Source organism: Scyliorhinus canicula, chromosome 31 (genome assembly GCF_902713615.1).
Source record: "Scyliorhinus canicula chromosome 31, sScyCan1.1, whole genome shotgun sequence".
NCBI lineage: Eukaryota > Metazoa > Chordata > Chondrichthyes > Carcharhiniformes > Scyliorhinidae > Scyliorhinus > Scyliorhinus canicula.
In genome coordinates, this window is record NC_052176.1 from 2,375,129 (window position 1) to 2,395,335 (window position 20,207).

The 20,207-nt window shown below is 53.8% G+C and overlaps 1 protein-coding gene across 2 annotated transcripts in view; it reads left to right on the forward strand.

Annotated features, from left to right (window-relative positions):
* LOC119959003 (ADP-ribose glycohydrolase MACROD1-like) overlaps positions 1-13,052 on the forward strand; it is an 811,859-nt gene extending 798,807 nt beyond the window's left edge. For both annotated transcript variants that reach the window (XM_038787543.1, XM_038787544.1), the window contains one exon: positions 12,841-13,052. In XM_038787543.1, coding sequence (XP_038643471.1) covers positions 12,841-12,881 — 41 coding nt within the window. In that variant the 3' untranslated portion in view covers positions 12,882-13,052. The remainder of the gene's footprint in view (positions 1-12,840) is intronic.
* Positions 13,053-20,207: the final 7,155 nt, after the last annotated feature.

Here is a 20,207-nt window from a genome sequence, read left to right on the forward strand (position 1 = left end):
GAAGATTGGGCACAGATATACTGGCCTCCCAGTGTCCCATTTTCACCATCATACAATCATAGAATTTACAGTGCAGAAGGAGGCCATTCGGCCCATCGAGTCTGCACCGGCCCTTAGAAAGAGCACCCCACCCAAGCCCACCCCTCCACCCTACACCCGAAACCCAGTAACCCCACCCAACCCTTTTGGACACTAAGGGTCAATTTATCACGGCCAATCCACCTAACCTGCACATCATTGGACTGTGGGAGCACCCGGAGGAAACCCATGCACACACGGGGGAGAACGTGCAGACTCCGCACAGACTGTGACCCAAGCCGGGAATCGAACCGTGGGACCCTGGAGTTGTGGAGCAACTGAGCTAACCACTGTGCTGACCGTGTTGCCATCAACGCAGGTTCGCAACATCACCGTTACTGTAGCAAAATATCCCAGGTCAGTGGGGACGGGGTCGATCGGGAATCGGAATCTTTCAACGTGGGGCAGGCGCGGTGGGGCAGTGGGTTAGCACTGCTGCCTCCCGGCCCCGGGTCACCGTCCGTGTGGGGAAAGAATGTTGAATGCTCCATCAGGAACAGGTAGAGTGGGGAGCGGGGCGGGGGATAAAAGAGCAGGGGTTTAGAGACGGTTGCTGCAGGGGGCAAGGCCCAATCATTAGGTCATTGTGAAGGAGATTTTTAAAATTTAAATATCGACTCACTGGGTAACTGAACACACAGCCTGGTAAGAGCAGTCTGTGCGTAGTTTAATTTGCAATCACTCGCGCTGTCTCACAACTTACTCGAGTTAAACAGATGTTTAAATAGTGCGGTGGGACATGCAGTATATCAGATGATTGCGCTCTGTGACGGCTTTATTCGTCTACATCTGTTTTGCTTGTCTAATTGTTAAACTGATTTGTGCCTCTGGTGGTTAAGCACCAAGATGGAAAGCCCGGCTCGGCCTTGCGGTTTCTGGGCCTTGTCCACTTTTCTGGGCTGCCTTGAACAAATGTTGCTGGAGGGATTGGGGGGGTGGGGGGAGGAATTTGCACACAGCCTTACCGCGATGACTGATCACATTGAACCAACGGCGCTGAAACTGGACACGCAGCCCAACCGGACCCAAGTTGGTGTCTGTACTCCAGAAAAGCATTTCCGCTCAGTGGGAGCGAGTCCCACATTCTCCCCACTCCCTGGAGCAGCGAGTTCCACGTTGTCCCCAATTCCCCGTGGGAGCGAGTCCCACCTTCTCCCCCACTCCCCGTGGGAGCGAGTACCACCTTCTCCCCCACTCCCCGTGGCAGCGAGTCCCACATTCTCCCCCACTCCCCATGGGAGCGAGTCCCACATTCTCCCCCACTCCCCGTGGGAGCGAGTCCCACATTCTCCCCCACTCCCCATGGGAGCGAGTCCCACATTCTCCCCCACTTCCTGTGGGAGCGAGTCCCACATTCTCCCCCACTCCCCGTGCGAGCGAGTCCCACCTTCTCCCCCACTCCCCGTGGGAGCGAGTCCCATATTCTCCCCCACTCCCCGTGGGAGCGAGTCCCACATTCTCCCCCACTCCCCGTGGGAGCGAGTACCACCTTCTCCCCCACTCCCCGTGGGAGCGAGTCCCACATTCTCCCCACTCCCCGTGGGAGCGAGTCCCACATTCACCCCCACTCCCCGTGGGAGCGAGTCCCACATTCTCCCCCACTCCCCGTGGGAGCGAGTCTCACATTCTCCCCCACTCCCCGTGGGAGCGGGTTCCACATTCTCCCCATGGGAGCGAGTTCCACATTCTCCCCACTCCCCGTGGGAGCGAGTCCCACATTCTCCCCCACTCCCCGTGGGAGCGAGTTCCACATTCTCCCCCCACTCCCCGTGGGAGCGAATCCCACATTCTCCCCACTCCCTCTGGGAACGAGTCCCACATTCTCTCCACTCCCTGTGGGAGCGAGTCCCACATTCTCTCTCACTCCCCATGGGAGCGAATCCCACATTCTCCCCATTCCCTGTGGGAACGAGTCCCACATCCTCCCCCACTCCCCGTGGGAGCAAGTCCCACATTCTCCCCACTCCCCGTGGGAGCGAGTCCCACATTCTCTCTCACTCCCCATGGGAGCGAATCCCACATTCTCCCCATTCCCTGTGGGAACGAGTTCCACATCCTCCCCCACTCCCCATGGGAGCGAATCCCACATTCTCCCCATTCCCTGTGGGAACGAGTCCCACATTCTCCCCACTCCCTGTGGGAACGAGTCCCACATTTCCCCCATTCCCTTTGGGAACGAGGCCCACTCGCCCCCACATTTGTTAAGTAGCCTGTCTGGAACAGAATGGTTTTTCAATTTTCTTCCTGGACGAGACCAAACACCCCGCCGCAAGTCAGTACTCGGCTATCGGGTTTGTCATGGGGCAAATGAAAGTTTGTTTCCGTCTGCGCCCTTTCGTGAAATCACACTTGTCGCCCATGGCCATTTTGCATCGCCGAAATGTTCCCGGCCCCTTTCCCAAACCGTCCGCTCTCCTTGGCAGCCCCCAACATGGCTGCCGCCTGCCTTTGTCGCTGGTGTGCCACACAGGCAGCTCCTGTCTCCTGGAGGAGTTCAGAGCTACCAACTGGGTGCCAAGCTCACCCCCTGGGCAATCAGCCTTTTAACATTTAAAAACAGCAATGCAAGAGCGACACCATTCAAGTGAAGGCCCGGGTCCGGGGTTCAACCCAGTGTCAGGTTTCTGTCTCAGCTTCGGAAATGCAGCCCAGTGACTCTAAATGTGTGAGGCCGGACCAATAGAACATAAGAACTAGGAGCAGGAGTCGGCCATCTGGCCCCTCGAGCCTGCTCCGCCATTCAATGAGATCATGGCTGATCTTTTGTGGACTCAGCTCCACTTTCCGGCCCGAACACCATAACCCTTAATCCCTTTATTCTTCAAAAAACTATCTATCTTTATCTTGAAAACATTTAATGAAGGAGCCTCAACTGCGTCACTGGGCAAGGAATTCCATAGATTCACAACACCTTTGGGTGAAGAAGTTCCTCCTAAACTCAGTCCTAAAACTCCTTCCCCTTATTTTGAGGTTATGCCCCCTCGTTCTGCTTTCACCCGCCAGTGGAAACAACCTGCCCGCATCTATCCTATCTATTCCCTTCATAATTTTATATGTTTCTATAAGATCCTCCCTCATCCTTCTAAATTCCAACGAATACAGTCCCAGACTACTCAACTTCTCCTCGTAATCCAACCCCTTCAGCTCTGGGATTAACCTAGTGAATCTCCTCTGCACACCCTCCAGTGCCAGTACGTCCTTTCTCAGGTAAGGAGACCAAAACTGAACACAATACTCCAGGTGTGGCCTCACTAACACCTTATACAATTGCAGCATAACCCCCCTAGTCTTAAACTCCATCCCTCTAGCAATGAAGGACAAAATTCCATTTGCCTTCTTAATCACCTGTTGCACCTGTAAACCAGCTTTTTGCGACTCATGCACGAGCACACCCAGGTCCCTCTGCACAGCAGCATGTTTTAATATTTTATCATTTAAATTATAATCCCTTTTGCTGTTATTCCTACCAAAATGGATAACCTCACATTTGTCAACATTGTATTCCATCTGCCAGACCCTAGCCCATTCACTTAACCTATCCAAATCCCTCTGCAGACTTCCGGTATCCTCTGCACTTTTTGCTTTACCACTCATCTTAGTGTCATCTGTAAACTTGGACACATTGCCCTTGGTCCCCAACTCCAAATCGTCTATGTAAATTGTGAACATCTATGTAAATTGTGAACACATCTATGTAAATTAAAACATGCCGTTGTGCAGAGACCTGGGTGTGCTCGTGCATGAGTCGCAAAAAGTTGGTTTACAGGTGCAACAGGTAAATAGTGTTCATTTACACTCAGATCATGTAGTCTGTGGACGTTGCATAATAATTTTAAAATCCATATCCCCATTCATTTGCAAGTGCCTCAAGCTGCTTATGTTAATATTGGATTTGTTTATTGTCACGTGTACCGAGATACAGTGAAAAGTATTGTTCTGCGAGCCGCTCAAACAGATCATTTAGTACATGAAAATAAAAGAAAATACATAATAGGGCAACACAAGGTCCACGATGTAAATACATAGACACCGACATCGGATGAAGCATACAGGGGTGTAGTGTGAATGAGGTCAGTCCATAAGAGGGTTGTTTAGGAGTCTGGTAACAGCGGGGAAGAAGCTGTTTATGAGTCTGTTTGTGCGTGTTCTCAGACTATTGTATCTCCTGCCCAATGAAAATGAAAATGAAAAGAAAATTGCTTATTGTCACGAGTAGGCTTCAATGAAGTTACTGTGAAAAGCCCCTCGTCGCCACATTCCGGCGCCTGTCCGGGGAGGCTGGTACGGGAATCGAACCGTGCTGCTGGCCTGCTTGGTCTGCTTTAAAAGCCAGCGATTTAGCCTGGTGAGCTAAACCAGCCCCTGGATTAGGGAATCAATGGAAGAAGTTGGAAGAGTGAGTAAGCCGGGTGGGAGGGGGCTTTGACTATGCTACCCGCTTTCCCCAGGTAGCGGGAGGTGTAGATAGAGCCAATGGATGGGAGGCAGGTTTGTGTGATGGACTGGGCTGTGTTCACGACTCTCTGAAGTTCCTTGCGGTCCTGGGCCGAGCAGTTGCCATACCCAGGCTGTGATGCAGCCCAATAGGATGCTTTCTATGGTGCATCTGTAAAAGTTGGTAAGGGTTAATGTGGACATGCTTGTCTTGTTATGCTCTAGGCGTAGCATAAGCAGCTTCCTTGTGGTGCACTTGACAAAGGAAGGTTCAGACATGGAGATAACTTCAACACCTTTATTAAACTATTTACACTTCTCCTACTCGGGTTCGACACTACTGTTAATCCTTCTATAGCTACTCAGACTGACGAACCAGTCTGCTACAATCCACGTGGTGGGAGTGATATTGAATCAACCCTGTGTCTGTACTCACTGAGTGTCTCCTGGAAAGAGGCAGATCATGTGTGCTGTGTCCTTTATATATGGGTTGGTGTAATGCCCTCCTGTGGTCGTGTCACCTCTGTGTGTATCGTGAATGCCCATTGGTCGTGTCCTATCTAACTGTTCTATTGGTTTAGTGTCTGTGTGTCATGTCTCTGGTGCTCCCTCTAGTATCTAGCTAGTCTGCATGTATTTACATTAACCCCTTGTGTATCTAAGTGATGAATATCACCACAGTGCTTTCCTTAGTCTGTTGAGGAAATATCGGCACTGTTGCATATTCTGGAGTGATAACACAGGAGATGTTGCACATCGGTGAGGCAACAATGCTGATCACAGTCCCTTCTAAACCTCCAAATATAGAATCAGGAAACCAGCAAAAAAATATCTGGGGGTGGGGGGGTGGGGAGGGATTTTCCAGCCATTTTCGCCAGCAGGATTGTCCAGCCCTACCGTGACACACGCGTGGAAAATCACCCCCCCCCCCCCCCCCCCCCCCCGCCCCCACAAATTAAATTCAGCTGATTATTATCCCAGAAACCTCTGCATGGATGACAGAGTGACACTCCGCTGTCGCATTGTCACAAAGGGAACCCACAGCAGTGTCAGAGGTGCCACCTTTACGATGAGACGCCTGCCCACTCAGGCGGGATCTGAGGGCCGCAGTTTTGAAGATGAGCGAAGAAGGCGGGGGGGGGGGGGGGGGAGCGGCAGGGAAGCCTCACACGCCCGCCGTCAAATCTCTCGCAACGAAACTCTAAATGCTGAAACCGTCGGCGCTGAACAGCTTCGGAGCAGATAAATGGCGGGTGTTACAAGGGAAAGCTATTCCCGTCATCCCTCATCAGTTCTCACTATCGAAGTAACGGCTGAATAATTTACTACCAAATTACTCCTGTCGCCTCTTTTTCAACCAGGCTATACGTCTTTGTTAAATATTGGCGTACCCAGAGGGGAGAGAGTAGAAGGTTTTAGTGCGGTTATTCCCACTGTTAGCTCGGCCTTAATTAATAAAAATAACCTACATTTCGCAGCGACTCGCTGCATCAATAACTGGGCTTTTCTCTGTTACGGGACTGCTGAATCGGGGAATTTCTCATTTTCCTCTTTGATAATGAATGACTGCTGTCCCCCCCCCCTCGGTCCAGTTTTTCTCCTTCCTCCTCTTCGGGGTGCAGACTTGTGGAGTAATCTTGCGCCACTTTTGACGGCCGTGAGGGAGTGGAAATGCCCAACGGGACTGCGCGGTGATCAGCAGCACTGCCTCACAGCGCCAGGGAGCCGGGTTCGATTCCGGCCTCGGTCGACTGTCTGCGTGGGGTTTGCACCCTCTCTCCCCCGTGTCTGCGTGGATTTCCTCCGGGTGCTCCGGTTTCCTCCCACAGTCCAAAGATGTGCTGTTATGGCCCAGGGTTTAGAGAACCCCAAAGTGCATCATGGAGTTCATCTGACCCACAACTTTTAATAGATTGCGGTATGGGGAGCACACGGCCCACTCTACAGGTGGTACAGCAGAAATAGAAAAGTATTTTTAAAAAACAAAACAATGTTTATTCCATGAACTCAAGTTAACCTTTTTAAAACATACAGTGAACATATTAGCAACCATCAAATACAACCCCCAAAGAATACAACACTGAGTAATCCTTAATTTCCTTTTAACGTCCATCAGACTTAAAACAAAACGTTTAACAGAAGCACATCAGGTTAAAGTCACTACTGAGAGCAGTTATTAGTTTTAAATCACCAAAGGAACGATTTACAGTTTTTAGATTACAGAAAAAGAGAGACTCATGCACCTTCTGGCTGTGACTGCAGCTCTGAAAACGAAAGTAAAACACACCCTGCAGCAAACAGCCTAAAACGAAAGTAAAAAGCTGACAGACAGCCCAGCTCCACCCACTCTCTGACATCACTGCAGTAATAAACACCCATTTCTTAAAGGTACTCTCACTACAGATATTTATATACACACCTATTTATAAACACCCATTTCTTAAAGGTACACTCACATGACAGTGCAGGTTAGGTGGATTGGCCACGATAAGTTGCCTCTTGGTGACCAAAGATAGGTTAGGTTACAGGGTTGCGGGGGTGGGGCGGGGGAGTGGGCCTGGGCAAGGTGCCCTTTCGTAGGGTCGGTGCAGACTCGATGGGCCGAATGGCCGCCTTTTGCACGACAGGGATTCTATGATTCTCTGTATTTACTGATCTCCACACCATTTATCCGGTTGCACGTGTTCCCGTACCGGCCTCCCCGAACAGGCGCCGGAATGTGGCGACTAGGGGGCTTTTCAAAGTAACTTCTTTGAAGCCGACTTATGGCAATAAGCGATTATTATTATTAGTATGAGTGGGTGGGGTCAGGTGAAGACTGAATCAACGTTGGCTGTGAGACTCACCGATCGGGATCCTCTGTCCCGTCGTTCCCGTTCTCGGGCGCGGCGCGTCCCTATTCCGGCAGTGGGATTCTCTGACCTGGCAGCCGGCCAATGGGGTTTCCCATTATGGCCACTTAATTTTGTGCCCTGTACTGAAGGCGCAAGTGGCAGCACCTGGGCGTTGGGGGGGGGGGGGGGGAGGGGGGGGCTCCCAGGCCATTGGAGGTCCCAGGTGGTTGGGCATTAGGCAGTGTGGCACCCTGGCTCCTCTCCTGGCACCTTGCCACTGCCACCCATGCACCCTGGCGCTGCCTGAGTGCCCAGTTGGCACTGGCAGGCTGGCAGGGGCCGCTGCCATGGTGCCGGGCGGTCAGCGCCAAGAGACCCGATCGCCAGGTTGCCCAGGCCCAGGGGTCGGGCCTGGGGGTGCCTTAGTCCATTAGGGGTGGGGTAAGGGAGGTGGAGGATGTATCGAAAACCCCGGAAGAGGTACGTTGGGTGCAGTGGGGGGGGGGGGGGGGGGGGGGGGGGTCCGGAGCCTGCGATGGGATCGCTGACAGAGGAGGGGGTCGAAAGATCGGGGCGGCCTTTAAAAATGGTGCCCCGATCCGTCAGTGCAGGATACTCTGTAAGTGCGGACTTGGTGGGGCCCACAAAAACGGCAAAGTGCCCGAAACCGGACTCTGTTTTCCTGCGATAGAATGGCGTCTCCCAAATCCTGGGCGGGATTCTCTGATCCTGAGATTAAGTATTGAAACGCCGTCGCGTTTTACGATGGCGTCAGCAGGCCGCCAGGCGCAGCGATGCTGAGCCCTCCAGGGGGCCAACGCGGCACAGGAGCACCTCCCGCAGCTCCAGCTGCTGACATCGGCGTCAAACGGGCGTCGCGGGTCTGCGCGGGCGCGAACTCGCTCACTAGCTTCCTCCTCCGCGCCGGCTCCGACGCAACATGGCGGAGAGCTACGGGGACCGCGCGGAGTAGAAGAGGCCCCCACCAGGAGAGGCCGGCCCGCCGATTGGCAGGCCCCGACCGCGGGCCAGTCCACGGTGGAGGCCCCCCTGCATCCCCGGGGGTCGGAACCCCCTCCACCCCCAACAGGGTGCCCCCCCTCCCCCCACCAGAGAATCCCGCCCCGGGGTCAGAGAATCCCAGCCCCGAGGTCAGAGAATCCTCGCCCCGGGGTCAGAGAATCCCGCCCCGGGGTCAGAGAATCCCGCCCCGGGGTCAGAGAATCCCCGCCCCGGGGTCAGAGAATCCCGCCCCGGGGTCAGCGAATCCCAGCCCCGGGGTCAGAGAATCCCAGCCCCGGGGTCAGAGAATCCCCGCCCCGGGGTCAGAGAATCCCCGCCCCGGGGTCAGAGAATCCCCGCCCCGGGGTCAGAGAATCCCAGCCCCGGGGTCAGAGAATCCCAGCCCCGGGGTCAGAGAATCCCAGCCCCGGGGTCAGAGAATCCCCGCCCCGGGGTCAGAGAATCCCCGCCCCGGGGTCAGAGAATCCCCGCCCCGGGGTCAGAGAATCCCAGCCCCGGGGTCAGAGAATCCCCGCCCCGGGGTCAGAGAATCCCAGCCCCGGGGTCAGAGAATCCCAGCCCCGGGGTCAGAGAATCCCGCCCCGGGGTCAGAGAATCCCCGCCCCGGGGTCAGAGAATCCCAGCCCCGGGGTCAGAGAATCCCGCCCCGGGGTCAGAGAATCCCCGCCCCGGGGTCAGAGAATCCCCGCCCCGGGGTCAGAGAATCCCCGCCCCGGGGTCAGAGAATCCCCGCCCCGGGGTCAGAGAATCCCAGCCCCGGGGTCAGAGAATCCCGCCCCGGGGTCAGAGAATCCCAGCCCCGGGGTCAGAGAATCCCCGCCCCGGGGTCAGAGAATCCCGCCCCGGGGTCAGAGAATCCCCGCCCCGGGGTCAGAGAATCCCAGCCCCGGGGTCAGAGAATCCCCGCCCCAGGGTCAGAGAATCCCCGCCCCGGGGTCAGAGAATCCCAGCCCCGGGGTCAGAGAATCCCGCCCCGGGGTCAGAGAATCCCAGCCCCGGGGTCAGAGAATCCCCGCCCCGGGGTCAGAGAATCCCAGCCCCGGGGTCAGAGAATCCCAGCCCCGGGGTCAGAGAATCCCAGCCCCGGGGTCAGAGAATCCCAGCCCCGGGGTCAGAGAATCCCAGCCCCGGGGTCAGAGAATCCCAGCCCCGGGGTCAGAGAATCCCCGCCCCGGGGTCAGAGAATCCCCGCCCCGGGGTCAGAGAATCCCAGCCCCGGGGTCAGAGAATCCTGCCCCTCTGCCCAGTGGATTGCCTCACTCCGGCCCGGATCCATTACGAAGCCTAAACAATGTCATTCTCGTTTTAAGGTTGGGTTAATGGATAATCCATTCCCATCAGCTAAGAATGATTAAATTGAATTCCACCTGGAATTGATTTGCCTTCTGCAGCATGACGTATCGGATAACAAGCGGAGGAGGTGTGCAGGCTGACTGCTCGCTCGCAGTAGCCTGTCTCTCGCAGACCGGCAGAGTCACCACCATCTCAGGCAGCCTCTGCCTGTTCCAGAGAGAAGTCTCCTGCTCAGAGCGGCTTTCAACCAGAATGTTCCCTCCTCGTGTTCCTTTGAACCGTGCTGCTGGCCTGCCTTGGTCTGCTTTCAAAGCCAGCGATTAGCCCTGCGAGCTAAACAGCCCCTATTTATTCAAACTTGTCAGGAAACACTTATTCCCACAAAGGGCTCGCCCCAAAAAGCTGCTGAGGCTCGAGATCGGTCGAAAAGGTAGATAGATTTCTCCTGAGTGAAAGGGCGCTGAGGATTGTGGGAATCGAGGGCAGGGAGATGGAGCCGAGATATCGTCAGCCACGATCCAATTGTGGGACAGGACAAGCTCAAGGGGTTGAATGTCACTGATCACACACTCGGTGCCTCGGTGAGCCTTGGCCTCTCGAGGGAGTGAGGTCGCAGAGTTAGGTTGAGATCGGAGGAACCGTTAACTCAGATAACAGCGGCACAGTGGGTCAGCACTGCTGCCTCACAGCGGCAGAGTCCCAGGTTCGATTCTCGGGTCACTGTGTGTGGAGTTTGCACGTTCTCCCCCCCGTGTCTGCGTGGGTTTCCTCCGGGTGCTCCGGTTTCCTCCCGCAGTCCAAAAGATGTGCAGGTTAGCTGGATTGGCCGTGATTAATTGTCCCTCAGTGTCCAAAGGCGCGCAGGTTTTAGCGGGGTGATGGGGAGGGGGCGGGCTGGGGGCAGTAGGTGTTAGTAGGGCGCTCCTTCAGAGCGGCGGGTGCAGACTCGATGGGCCGAATGTCCTCCCTCCGCACTGCCGGGTTTCTATGATTCTCAGTCGGCAGGAAAGGGGGGCGGAAAGCTAGCAGAATGTTTGAGAAAGTGGCTATTCTCAGGAGCTCGTTGAAACTGAGAATTAAGAATGGTGTATTTTCAATGAGGGTTGAAGTATACCGCTGACTCGATCGTTTGGGAGATGCGGCGGGCGGGGGGCGGGGGGGGGATCTTGCAAGGAGTTAGTGAATCCAGTAATGAGGAGGAGCTGGATTAATATGCACACGGTGGATTGAGCTGTGTAACTATCGGGATTAATGACTGTATCTGCAGGAATGTTGATTTTTGCTCCCTCGCACTGTCAATGTCACCGGTTCTGGAAAGGGGGCTGTTCCTGTGCAGGGGAGTTCGGTTTGAGCATTATGCGTTTGACAAGCGGAAACTGCTGATCTCCCGATTTGCCCGAAGGCCCTGGTTCAGGTGTTTATGCGCCATTGTATATTCCCCTGGAAGCTCCCTGCTGTCACGTTAGTCTGGTTTCTGCTGCAGGACAGTGCGGCGCCCGGACTAACACTTGCCCCTGCACAGTTAGAGCTTTCCCTGCATCAGGAGGCTTTCGATGTGCGCTGGACGGCACGGTGGCACAGTGGTGAGCACCCTCGCAGCACCAGGGTCCCAGGTTCGATTCCCGGCTTGGGGTCACTGTCTGTGCGGAGTCTGCACATCCTCCCCGTGTGTGCGTGGGTTTCCTCCGGGTGCTCCGGTTTCCTCCCACAGTCCAAAGATGTGCAGGTTGGGTGGATTGGCCGTGATCGGCTGCCCCTTGGTGTCCAAAGATGTGCGGGTTAGGTTACGGGGATAGGATGGTGCGCGCAGCGGAGTGGGACTGGGCAGGTTCCTCCTTCGGGGGCTGGATTGTCCTACCGGACTCCTTCCGCTCTGCAGGGATTTGATTCTGTGGCAGCTCTTGCCTCATCACAGAGTTCGAGACCCACTCTAAAAACCGTGATCCCTAAATCTAAGGTGGAGCACTAGTGCAGTGCTGGGGGAGAATCACACTTCCGGAGGTATGGGCCGGGATTCTCCGACCCCCCTCCATGGCCAGGCCGGAGAATCGCCGGGGGGCGGCGTGAATCCCGGACTCTCCGGTGCCGGCTGCAGGATTCTCTGGAAAAATGAAATGGGTACTCCAAATTTATTTTTAAAAAGAGATTTGATAAGCTGCGATCTAAAACGCGGGCCTGTCTTTCTGTGTGAGCATTGGCTGAACACTGAGTGATTTATTATTCTCGAAACAGCCGATGAAAATGAAAAAATGAATTAAAAATGAAAATGGCTTATTGTCACGAGTAGGCTTCAAATGAAGCTGCTGTGAAAAGCCCCTAGTCGCCACATTCCGGCGCCTGTGCGGGGGAGGCTGGTACGGGAATTGAACCCGCGCTGCTGGCCTGCCTGGGTTTGCTTTAAAAGCCAGCTATTTAGCCCACTGTGCTAAACCAGCACCGATGGGAGGGGTGGCAGTCTGGCGTTCACTATCTGAGCGGGTGGTGGGGGCAGAAACCCTGATCACATTTAACCCCAAAGATTTGGAAGTGCGGTTCCCCCCCCCGAACACGGGGGAGAATCTGCAAACTCCACCAACCCGGGCTTAGAAGATGGGCCGAATGTGTCTGCTCTGTCTCGGGATCCTGGGTTACGGGGATGGGGTGGAGGCGGGGACTTGAGCAGGGGGTCCTCTTCTGCACCCAGTGTGGTGATAACCACTGTAGTTATGTGTACTTGCAGTAGGGGGATGTATGGCTGTACCTGTAATACAGGTTCCTCTGGTAAGCCCCTGCCGGCTAGCTCCGCCCACAGGGAGCTTGTGTCTAAATATGCGTGTGAGTCACTGAGATCCTATTCTACAGCTGCCGCCGGAGGAACAGCATCACGCAGCAATAAAGCCTCGATTGTACATGTCTCGAGTCTTTGTGTGCAATTGCTAGCGCCACACCCAGTCAGACCGAGGTTGGGAAACACCCGAGACCCCGCTGGCACGAGCGGACACATTCGGCCCATCTGCTGAACCCGTATGAAAAGTTCAGCGGCCCCTCCATTAGCGCGGGTAACATCTTTTTTTGAAAAATGGAAACGAGGGGGAAGAAGCCACTGCTGTCACATTAACCTCCCCCCCTCCTGCCCGTTCCCAATTGCCAACACGCCCCACATTCATTAACATTTAAGCTTGTGTCTTTGATGGATTAGGTGCCGAGTCCCAGGGCCAGCTTTCGGAACAGCATCAGTGAAGGATGAAGCCTTTATTACGAGAGAAACGCTGCAACTGAGGACGCTGCAAGAAATATATTCCTCGCGACTTCCACCCTAATTCGGCCGGGTCGACAGCTGCAAACCGAAGATTTTGATTGGGCGTGAAAACGTGACAGGGTGACGCAATAAATTCCAGATTATGAAGCACATCCACTATTGAAGTCAATATATTGGTCACAGAAAATCATCCAGGGGGTGACTGATACTCTGCATTTTTATGTCAATGTTTTTTTTCCCCCATTATGCGTGCTAACGGAGAGTCTTTTACTTCTCTATGTACCTTTCCATTATCCTCAATGCCACATCCCTCCATAATTCACCAACTCCAGCCATTTGTGTATTATTGTGAATGCTACTCCGCCCCGTTATCTATCGTGTTCTTCGGAACTTCCACCCATGTTCCCCCTGTGGCTGCTGGTCCATTCCTTGCCCGTTCTTCTTCTCCGACGGCTCCCTGCCCACGCCGAGTGGCGCGCAAGGCACGCGCTTGAGAGTGCTTCCATGGCCGAAGTTCCCGGAGTGGGTCGCTAGCCTGTCACCAGGGGGGGGGGCGCCATGCCTGGCTTGAGGGGCGCCACACCCGCATCAAGCATGACTGACCAGGACACTCTTGGTTCAGAGGCTGGGTCACAAACTACTTTACCCGCTCGGCCGATCTATTAACCCGTCACCAAACCATTATTGTGTCCAACACTCTTCCCTCCGTCCATCATTCTCTGTGTGAGTCCCTTACCGACCTAGGCAAGGATGGTTTCGACAAAGGCCTTTCCCATGGCTGGCAAGGTTAACAGTGGACGCGGAGTATTTTTGTGGAGGGCGAATGGAACGGCTGAGCTTGCCCACTGTGCTTGAAATGCAGCCCCAGAGGAGTTCACGAATGCCCCCACCCCCTCTGCACTTTATTGCCACCTTCCCCCGAAGCAGACATTCACCTGCACCTTACACCATTGTCCCTTTAAAAAAAAACAAGTTGTGTGTTGCTGAGTTATTGTGTTTGAATATACCTGTTGGGTGTCTTGCTGGGTGTATGATTCTGGGATCACTGTAGCCGATACCTGTTGGGTGTCTTGCTGGGTGTATGATTCTGGGATCACTGTAGCCGATACCTGTTACCGTGCTTTGCTGGATGTATGATTCTGGGATCACTGTAGCCGATACCTGTTACCGTGCCTTGCTGGGTGTATGATTCTGGGATCACTGTAGCCGATACCTGTTACCGTGCTTTGCTGGGTGTATGATTCTGGGATCACTGTAGCCGATACCTGTTACCGTGCCTCGCTGGATGTATGATTCGGGGATCACTGCAGGCGACTCTGTGGTGATAAAGCAATTCACATGATGCTGAATGTTTGTACGTTTCTCTTTTTTTTAATCAATTTACAGTACCCAATTAATTTTTTTCCAATTAAGGGGCAATTTAGCGCGGCCAATCCACCTAACCTGCACATCTTTGGGTTGTGGGGGCGAGACCCACGCAGACACGGGGAGAATGTGCCAACTCCACACGGACTGTGACCCAGGGCCGGGATTCGAACCCGGGACCTCAGCGCCGCAGTCCCAGTGCTAGCCACTGCGCCACATGGGCAGCACGGTGGCACAGTGGTTAGCACAATTGCTTCACAGCTCCAGGGTCCCGGGTTCGATTCCCGGCTTGGGTCGCTGTCCGTGCGGGGTCTGCACGTCCTCCCCGTGTCTGCGTGGGTTTCCTCCGGGTGCTCCGGTTTCCTCCCACAGTCCAAAGATGTGCAGGTTAGGTGGATTGGTCATGATAAATTGCCCATTAGTGTCCAAAATTGCCCTTAGTGTTGGGTGGGGTTACTGGGTTATGGGGATAGGGTGGAGGTGTGGACCTTGGGTAGGGTGCTCATTCCAAGAGCCGGTGCAGACTCGATGGGCCGAATGGCCTCCTTCTGCACTGTAAATTCTCTGTAGATACAGAGTAAAGCTCCCTCTACACTGTCCCCATCAAACACTCCCAGGACAGGTACAGCATGTGGTTAGATACAGAGTAAAGCTCCCTCTACCCTGTCCCCATCAAACACTCCCAGGACAGGTACAGCACGGGGTTCGATACAGAGTAAAGCTCCCTCTACACTGTCCCCATCAAACACACCCAGGACAGGTACAGCACGGGGTTAGATACAGAGTAAAGCTCCCTTTACACTGTCCCCATCAAACACTCCCAGGACAGGTACAGCACGGGTTAGATACAGAGTAAAGCTCCCTCTACACTGTCCCCATCAAACACACCCAGGACAGGTACAGCACGGGGTTAGATACAGAGTAAAGCTCCCTCTACACTGTCCCCATCAAACACTCCCAGGACAGGTACAGCACGGGGTTAGATACAGAGTAAAGCTCCCTCTACACTGTCCCCATCAAGCACTACCAGGACAGGTACAGCACGGGGTTAGATACAGAGTAAAGCTCCCTCTACACTGTCCCCATCAAACACTCCCAGGACAGGTACAGCACAGGGTTAGATACAGAGTAAAGCTCCCTCTACACTGTCCCCCATCAAACACTCCCAGGACAGGTACAGCACGGGGTTAGATACAGAGTAAAGCTCCCTCTACACTGTCCCCTTCAAACACTCCCAGGAAAAGGTACAGCACGGGGTTAGATACAGAGTAAAGCTCCCTCTACACTGTCCCCATCAAACACTCCCAGGACAGGTACAGCACGGGGTTAGATACAGAGTAAAGCTCCCTCTACACTGTCCCCATCAAACACTCCCAGGACAGGTACAGCACGGGGTTAGATACAGAGTAAAGCTCCCTCTACACTGTCCCCATCAAACACTCCCAGGACAGGTACAGCACGGGGTTAGATACAGAGTAAAGCTCCCTCTACACTGTCCCCATCAAACACTCCCAGGACAGGTACAGCACGGGGTTAGATACAGAGTAAACCTCCCTCTACACCGTCCCCATCAAACACTCCCAGGACAGGTACAGCACGGGGTTAGATACAGAGTAAAGCTCCCTCTACACCGTCCCCATCAAACACTCCCAGGACAGGTACAGCACGGGGTTAGATACAGAGTAAAGCTCCCTCTACACTGTCCCCATCAAACACTCCCAGGACAGGTACAGCACGGGGTTAGATACAGAGTAAAGCTCCCTCTGCACTGTCCCCATCAAACACTCCCAGGACAGGTACAGCACGGGGTTAGATACAGAGTAAAGCTCCCTCTACACTGTCCCCATCAAACACTCCCAGGACAGGGACAGCACGGGGTTAGATACAGAGTAAAGCTCCCTCTACACTGTCCCCATCAAACACTCCCAGGACAGGTACAGCACGGGGTTAGATACAGAGTAAAGCTCCCTCTACACTGTCCCCATCAAACACTCCCAGGACAGGTACAGCACGGGGTTAGATACAGAGTAAAGCTCCCTCTACACTGTCCCCATCAAACACTCCCAGGACAGGTACAGCACGGGGTTAGATACAGAGTAAAGCTCCCTCTACACTGTCACCATCAAACACTCCCAGGACAGGTACAGCTCGGGGTTAGATACAGAGTAAAGCTCCCTCTACACTGTCCCCATCAAACACTCCCAGGACAGGTACAGCACGGGGTTAGATACAGAGTAAAGCTCCCTCTACATTGTCCCCATCAAACACTCCCAGGACAGGTACAGCACGGGGTTAGATACAGAGTAAAGCTCCCTCTACACTGTCCCCATCAAACACCCCCAGGACAGGTACAGCACGGGGTTAGATACAGAGTAAAGCTCCCTCTACACTGTCCCCATCAAACACTCCCAGGACAGGTACAGCACGGGGTTAGATACAGAGTAAAGCTCCCTCTACACTGTCTCCATCAAACACTCCCAGGGCAGGTACAGCACGGGGTTAGATACAGAGTAAAGCTCCCTCTACACTGTCCCCATCAAACACTCCCAGGGCAGGTACAGCACGGGGTTAGATACAGAGTAAAGCTGTTTCTACCGTCCCAGGACAGATACGATATTGATTAGCTGCAGTAAATATGCATTAAATGTATTCAATTTGTGCTGCATTCCCACCTGAAGAAAATGCCGCTACATTCTTACCACTGTGACTGTCATTAATCTTCTTAAACCCCTTATGTAAATAAGCTACTACAACTAAGTGCTCATCGTGGGATCATGGTCACAGCCCAGATGGAGCCCGTGCTGCTCTTTCGAAAACCCGAATTGATCCATTGCAACTCGCCTTTCCGGCCACGCACTGCAGGTCTTGCCTACTTTGCTGCATTAAAATGTTTACCCCCCCCCCTTTGCCGCCTGTGATTCCTGTGCTGATCGCTGTAAATCCGTGCCCTCTGGTTGTCACCAAGAGGCAAGTGGTTTTTATCGTGAGGGACTCCTTCCTGGCATGGCGTTAGGTTGAGACGGTGCACACCCATGCTGCCCCATCCCCTAAATGCTCAGGGCAATCCGTTCAGATCAACCCAAGATCAGATCTGAGCTCAGTTCCCAGAGCTCAGAGGCCAGTCTTCCCCACCATGCGGGGCTATGAAAATCGTACAAGGCACAGGGCAGGCGCCAGCCCCCAGGCCATTGACACTGAGCTGTCACAGGGACGGAGAGATTCGAACCGTGACAGAATGGCAGAGGTGGCTGGAGATAATCTTCCTCAGCAGCGGAGCTAATTGCTGGCACAAAGCTTCTCGGCCCCAGTAATAACTGTTAAAGGATTACAACCTCCACGTCGGAGAGCCTGACTACGCCGTTTAATCTTCACTTGCTGACGTGGGAGCTCGCGGAGTCATTTCATTCCCAACCTGAATATTTTCGACAAAAAGGGAAAAGAGTTGGTTTTGGATTCCTTTCACGGGACGTGGGCCGGGCACAGAATTTGTTGTCCATCCTTGATTGCCCCTTGAGAAGGTCGTGGTGAACTTCCTCCACGGTAGCATTGTGGATAGCACAAAGGCTTCACAGCTCCAGGGTCCCAGGTTCGATTCCCGGCTTGGGTCACTGTCTGTGCGGAGTCTGCACATCCTCCCCCGTGTGTGCATGGGTTTCCTCCGGGTACTCCGGTTTCCTCCCACAGTCCAAAGATGTGCAGGTTAGGGTGGATTGGCCGTGATAAATTGCCCTTAGTGTCCAAAATTGCCCTTAGTGTTGGGTGGGGTTACTGGGTTATGGGGATAAGGGGAGGTGTTGACCTTGGGTAGGGTGCTCTTTCCAAGAGCCGGTGCAGACTCGATGGGCTGAATGGCCTCCTTCTGCACTGTAAGTTCTATGATTAACTATGATTAACCCGCTACAGTCCGTGTGGTGTCGGTACATCCACACTGCTGTTAGGGAGGGAGCTCCAGGACTTTGACCCAGTGACAGTGAAGGAACGGCCGATATATTTTATAATAGTCTTTTTGTGATAGCCTTTATTGTCACAAGTAGGCTTACATTAACGCTGCAATAAAGTTACTGTGAAAATCCCCTCGTCGCCACATTCCGGCGCCTGTTCGGGTACACATTTATACCTCGTTAATAGAGGCGTGGTTAACTCAGCCTCTCGGCCAATTGGTCGAGAGGCACATGACCGACCAGGGCCAATGGTAAGCCGACGTTCTGGCCCAATGGCAGACGAGTATGCAGATCATATCACCACATCGTGCAGACTCCGCACAGACAGTGACCCAACTCCAACTGGGGATGGTGTTTGGCTTGATGGGGAACCTGGATGGTGATCCATGCACCCACTGTCCTCGGCCTACTAGTAATAAGTCTTACAACATCAGGTTAGAGTCCAACAGGTTTGTTTCAAACACTAGCTTTCAGAGCGCTGCTCCTTCCTCAGGTGAATCATTAATCCTCGTCCTTCTGGACTGCAAAGGTCGTGGGTTTGGAAAGTGCTGTCAGATTGCTGTGGTGCATCTTAGTGAGTTGCTGCAATGTATCTTTTTTTTAAATAATTTTTATTGAAATTTTTACAAAATATAAACATCACAACAATATTAACAAAATAACCGCGGTAACAACCCAAGAACAACACCCACCCAACTTCAAAAGCAACTACAAACAAAAGAAAAAACAAAAGAACACCCAAACAACAAAAGGGAAAGAGATAACACCCGCCACATCCCACAAACCCATGTATACAGTTCTCTGCCCCCCCCCCCCCCCCCCCCCCCCCCCCCGGTTGCTGCTGCTGCCGGCCTATTTCCCTACCGTTCCGCCAGGAAGTCCAGGAAAGGCTGCCACCGCCTAAAGAACCCCTTGTACCGATCCCCTCAGGGCAAATTTCACCCTCTCCAATTTAATGAACCCCGCCATATCATTGATCCAGGCCTCCATGCTTGGGGGCCTCGCATCCTTCCATTGGAGCAAGATCCTCCGCCGGGCTACTAGGGCCGCAAAGGCCAGAATACCGGCCTCTTTCGCCTCCTGCACTCCCGGCTCCACTGCAACCCCAAAAATTGTGAGTCCCCAGCCTGGCTCGACCCTGGATCCCACCACCCTCGACACCGTCTTTGCTACCCCCTTCCAAAATTCCCCCAGCGCTGGGCATGCCCAAAACATATGGGCGTGGTTCGCTGGGCCCTCCGAGCACCTAGCACACCTGTCCTCGCCCCCGAAAAACCTACTCATCCTCGTCCCGGTCATGTGGGCCCTATGCAGCACCTTGAACTGTATGAGGCTAAGCCTCACAGAGGAAGAGGAGGAATTCACTCTCTCCAGGGCATCCGCCCACGTCCCCTCCTCAATCTCCTCACCCAGCTCCTCTTCCCATTTACCCTTCAGTTCCTCCACCGAGGCCTCGTCTACCTCCTGCATCACCCGGTATATGTCCGAAATCCTCCCTCCTCCAACCCACACCCCCGAGAGCACACTGTCCCGCACCCCACGTGGGGGCAGCAAGGGGAACCCCTCCATCTGCCGCCTGGCAAACACCCTAACCTGCATGTACCTAAACATGTTCCCCGGGGGGAGCCCAAACTTCCCCTCTAACTAAGATCCACTTTTTACTTAACTTATACTCGTTCCCTTTTCTTCCCATGTACTTAATGATCTGTTGAGCTGCTTGCAGAAAAATACTTGTCATTGTACCTCGGTACACGTGACAATAAACAAACCCAATCCAATCCAATTGATTGCCTTGGACGCTGTTGAGTTTCTCCAGTTCTTGGAGCTGCGCTCATCCAAACAAATGGAGAGTATTCCTTCACACTCCTGACTTGAGCCATGCAGCTAGTGGACAGGCTTTGGGTAAGCAGGAGATGAATTACTCACCACAGAATTCTGACCTCCTCTTGTAACCACAGTACTAATATGGCTGGATTAATTTGAATTCCTGATCCAGCGATG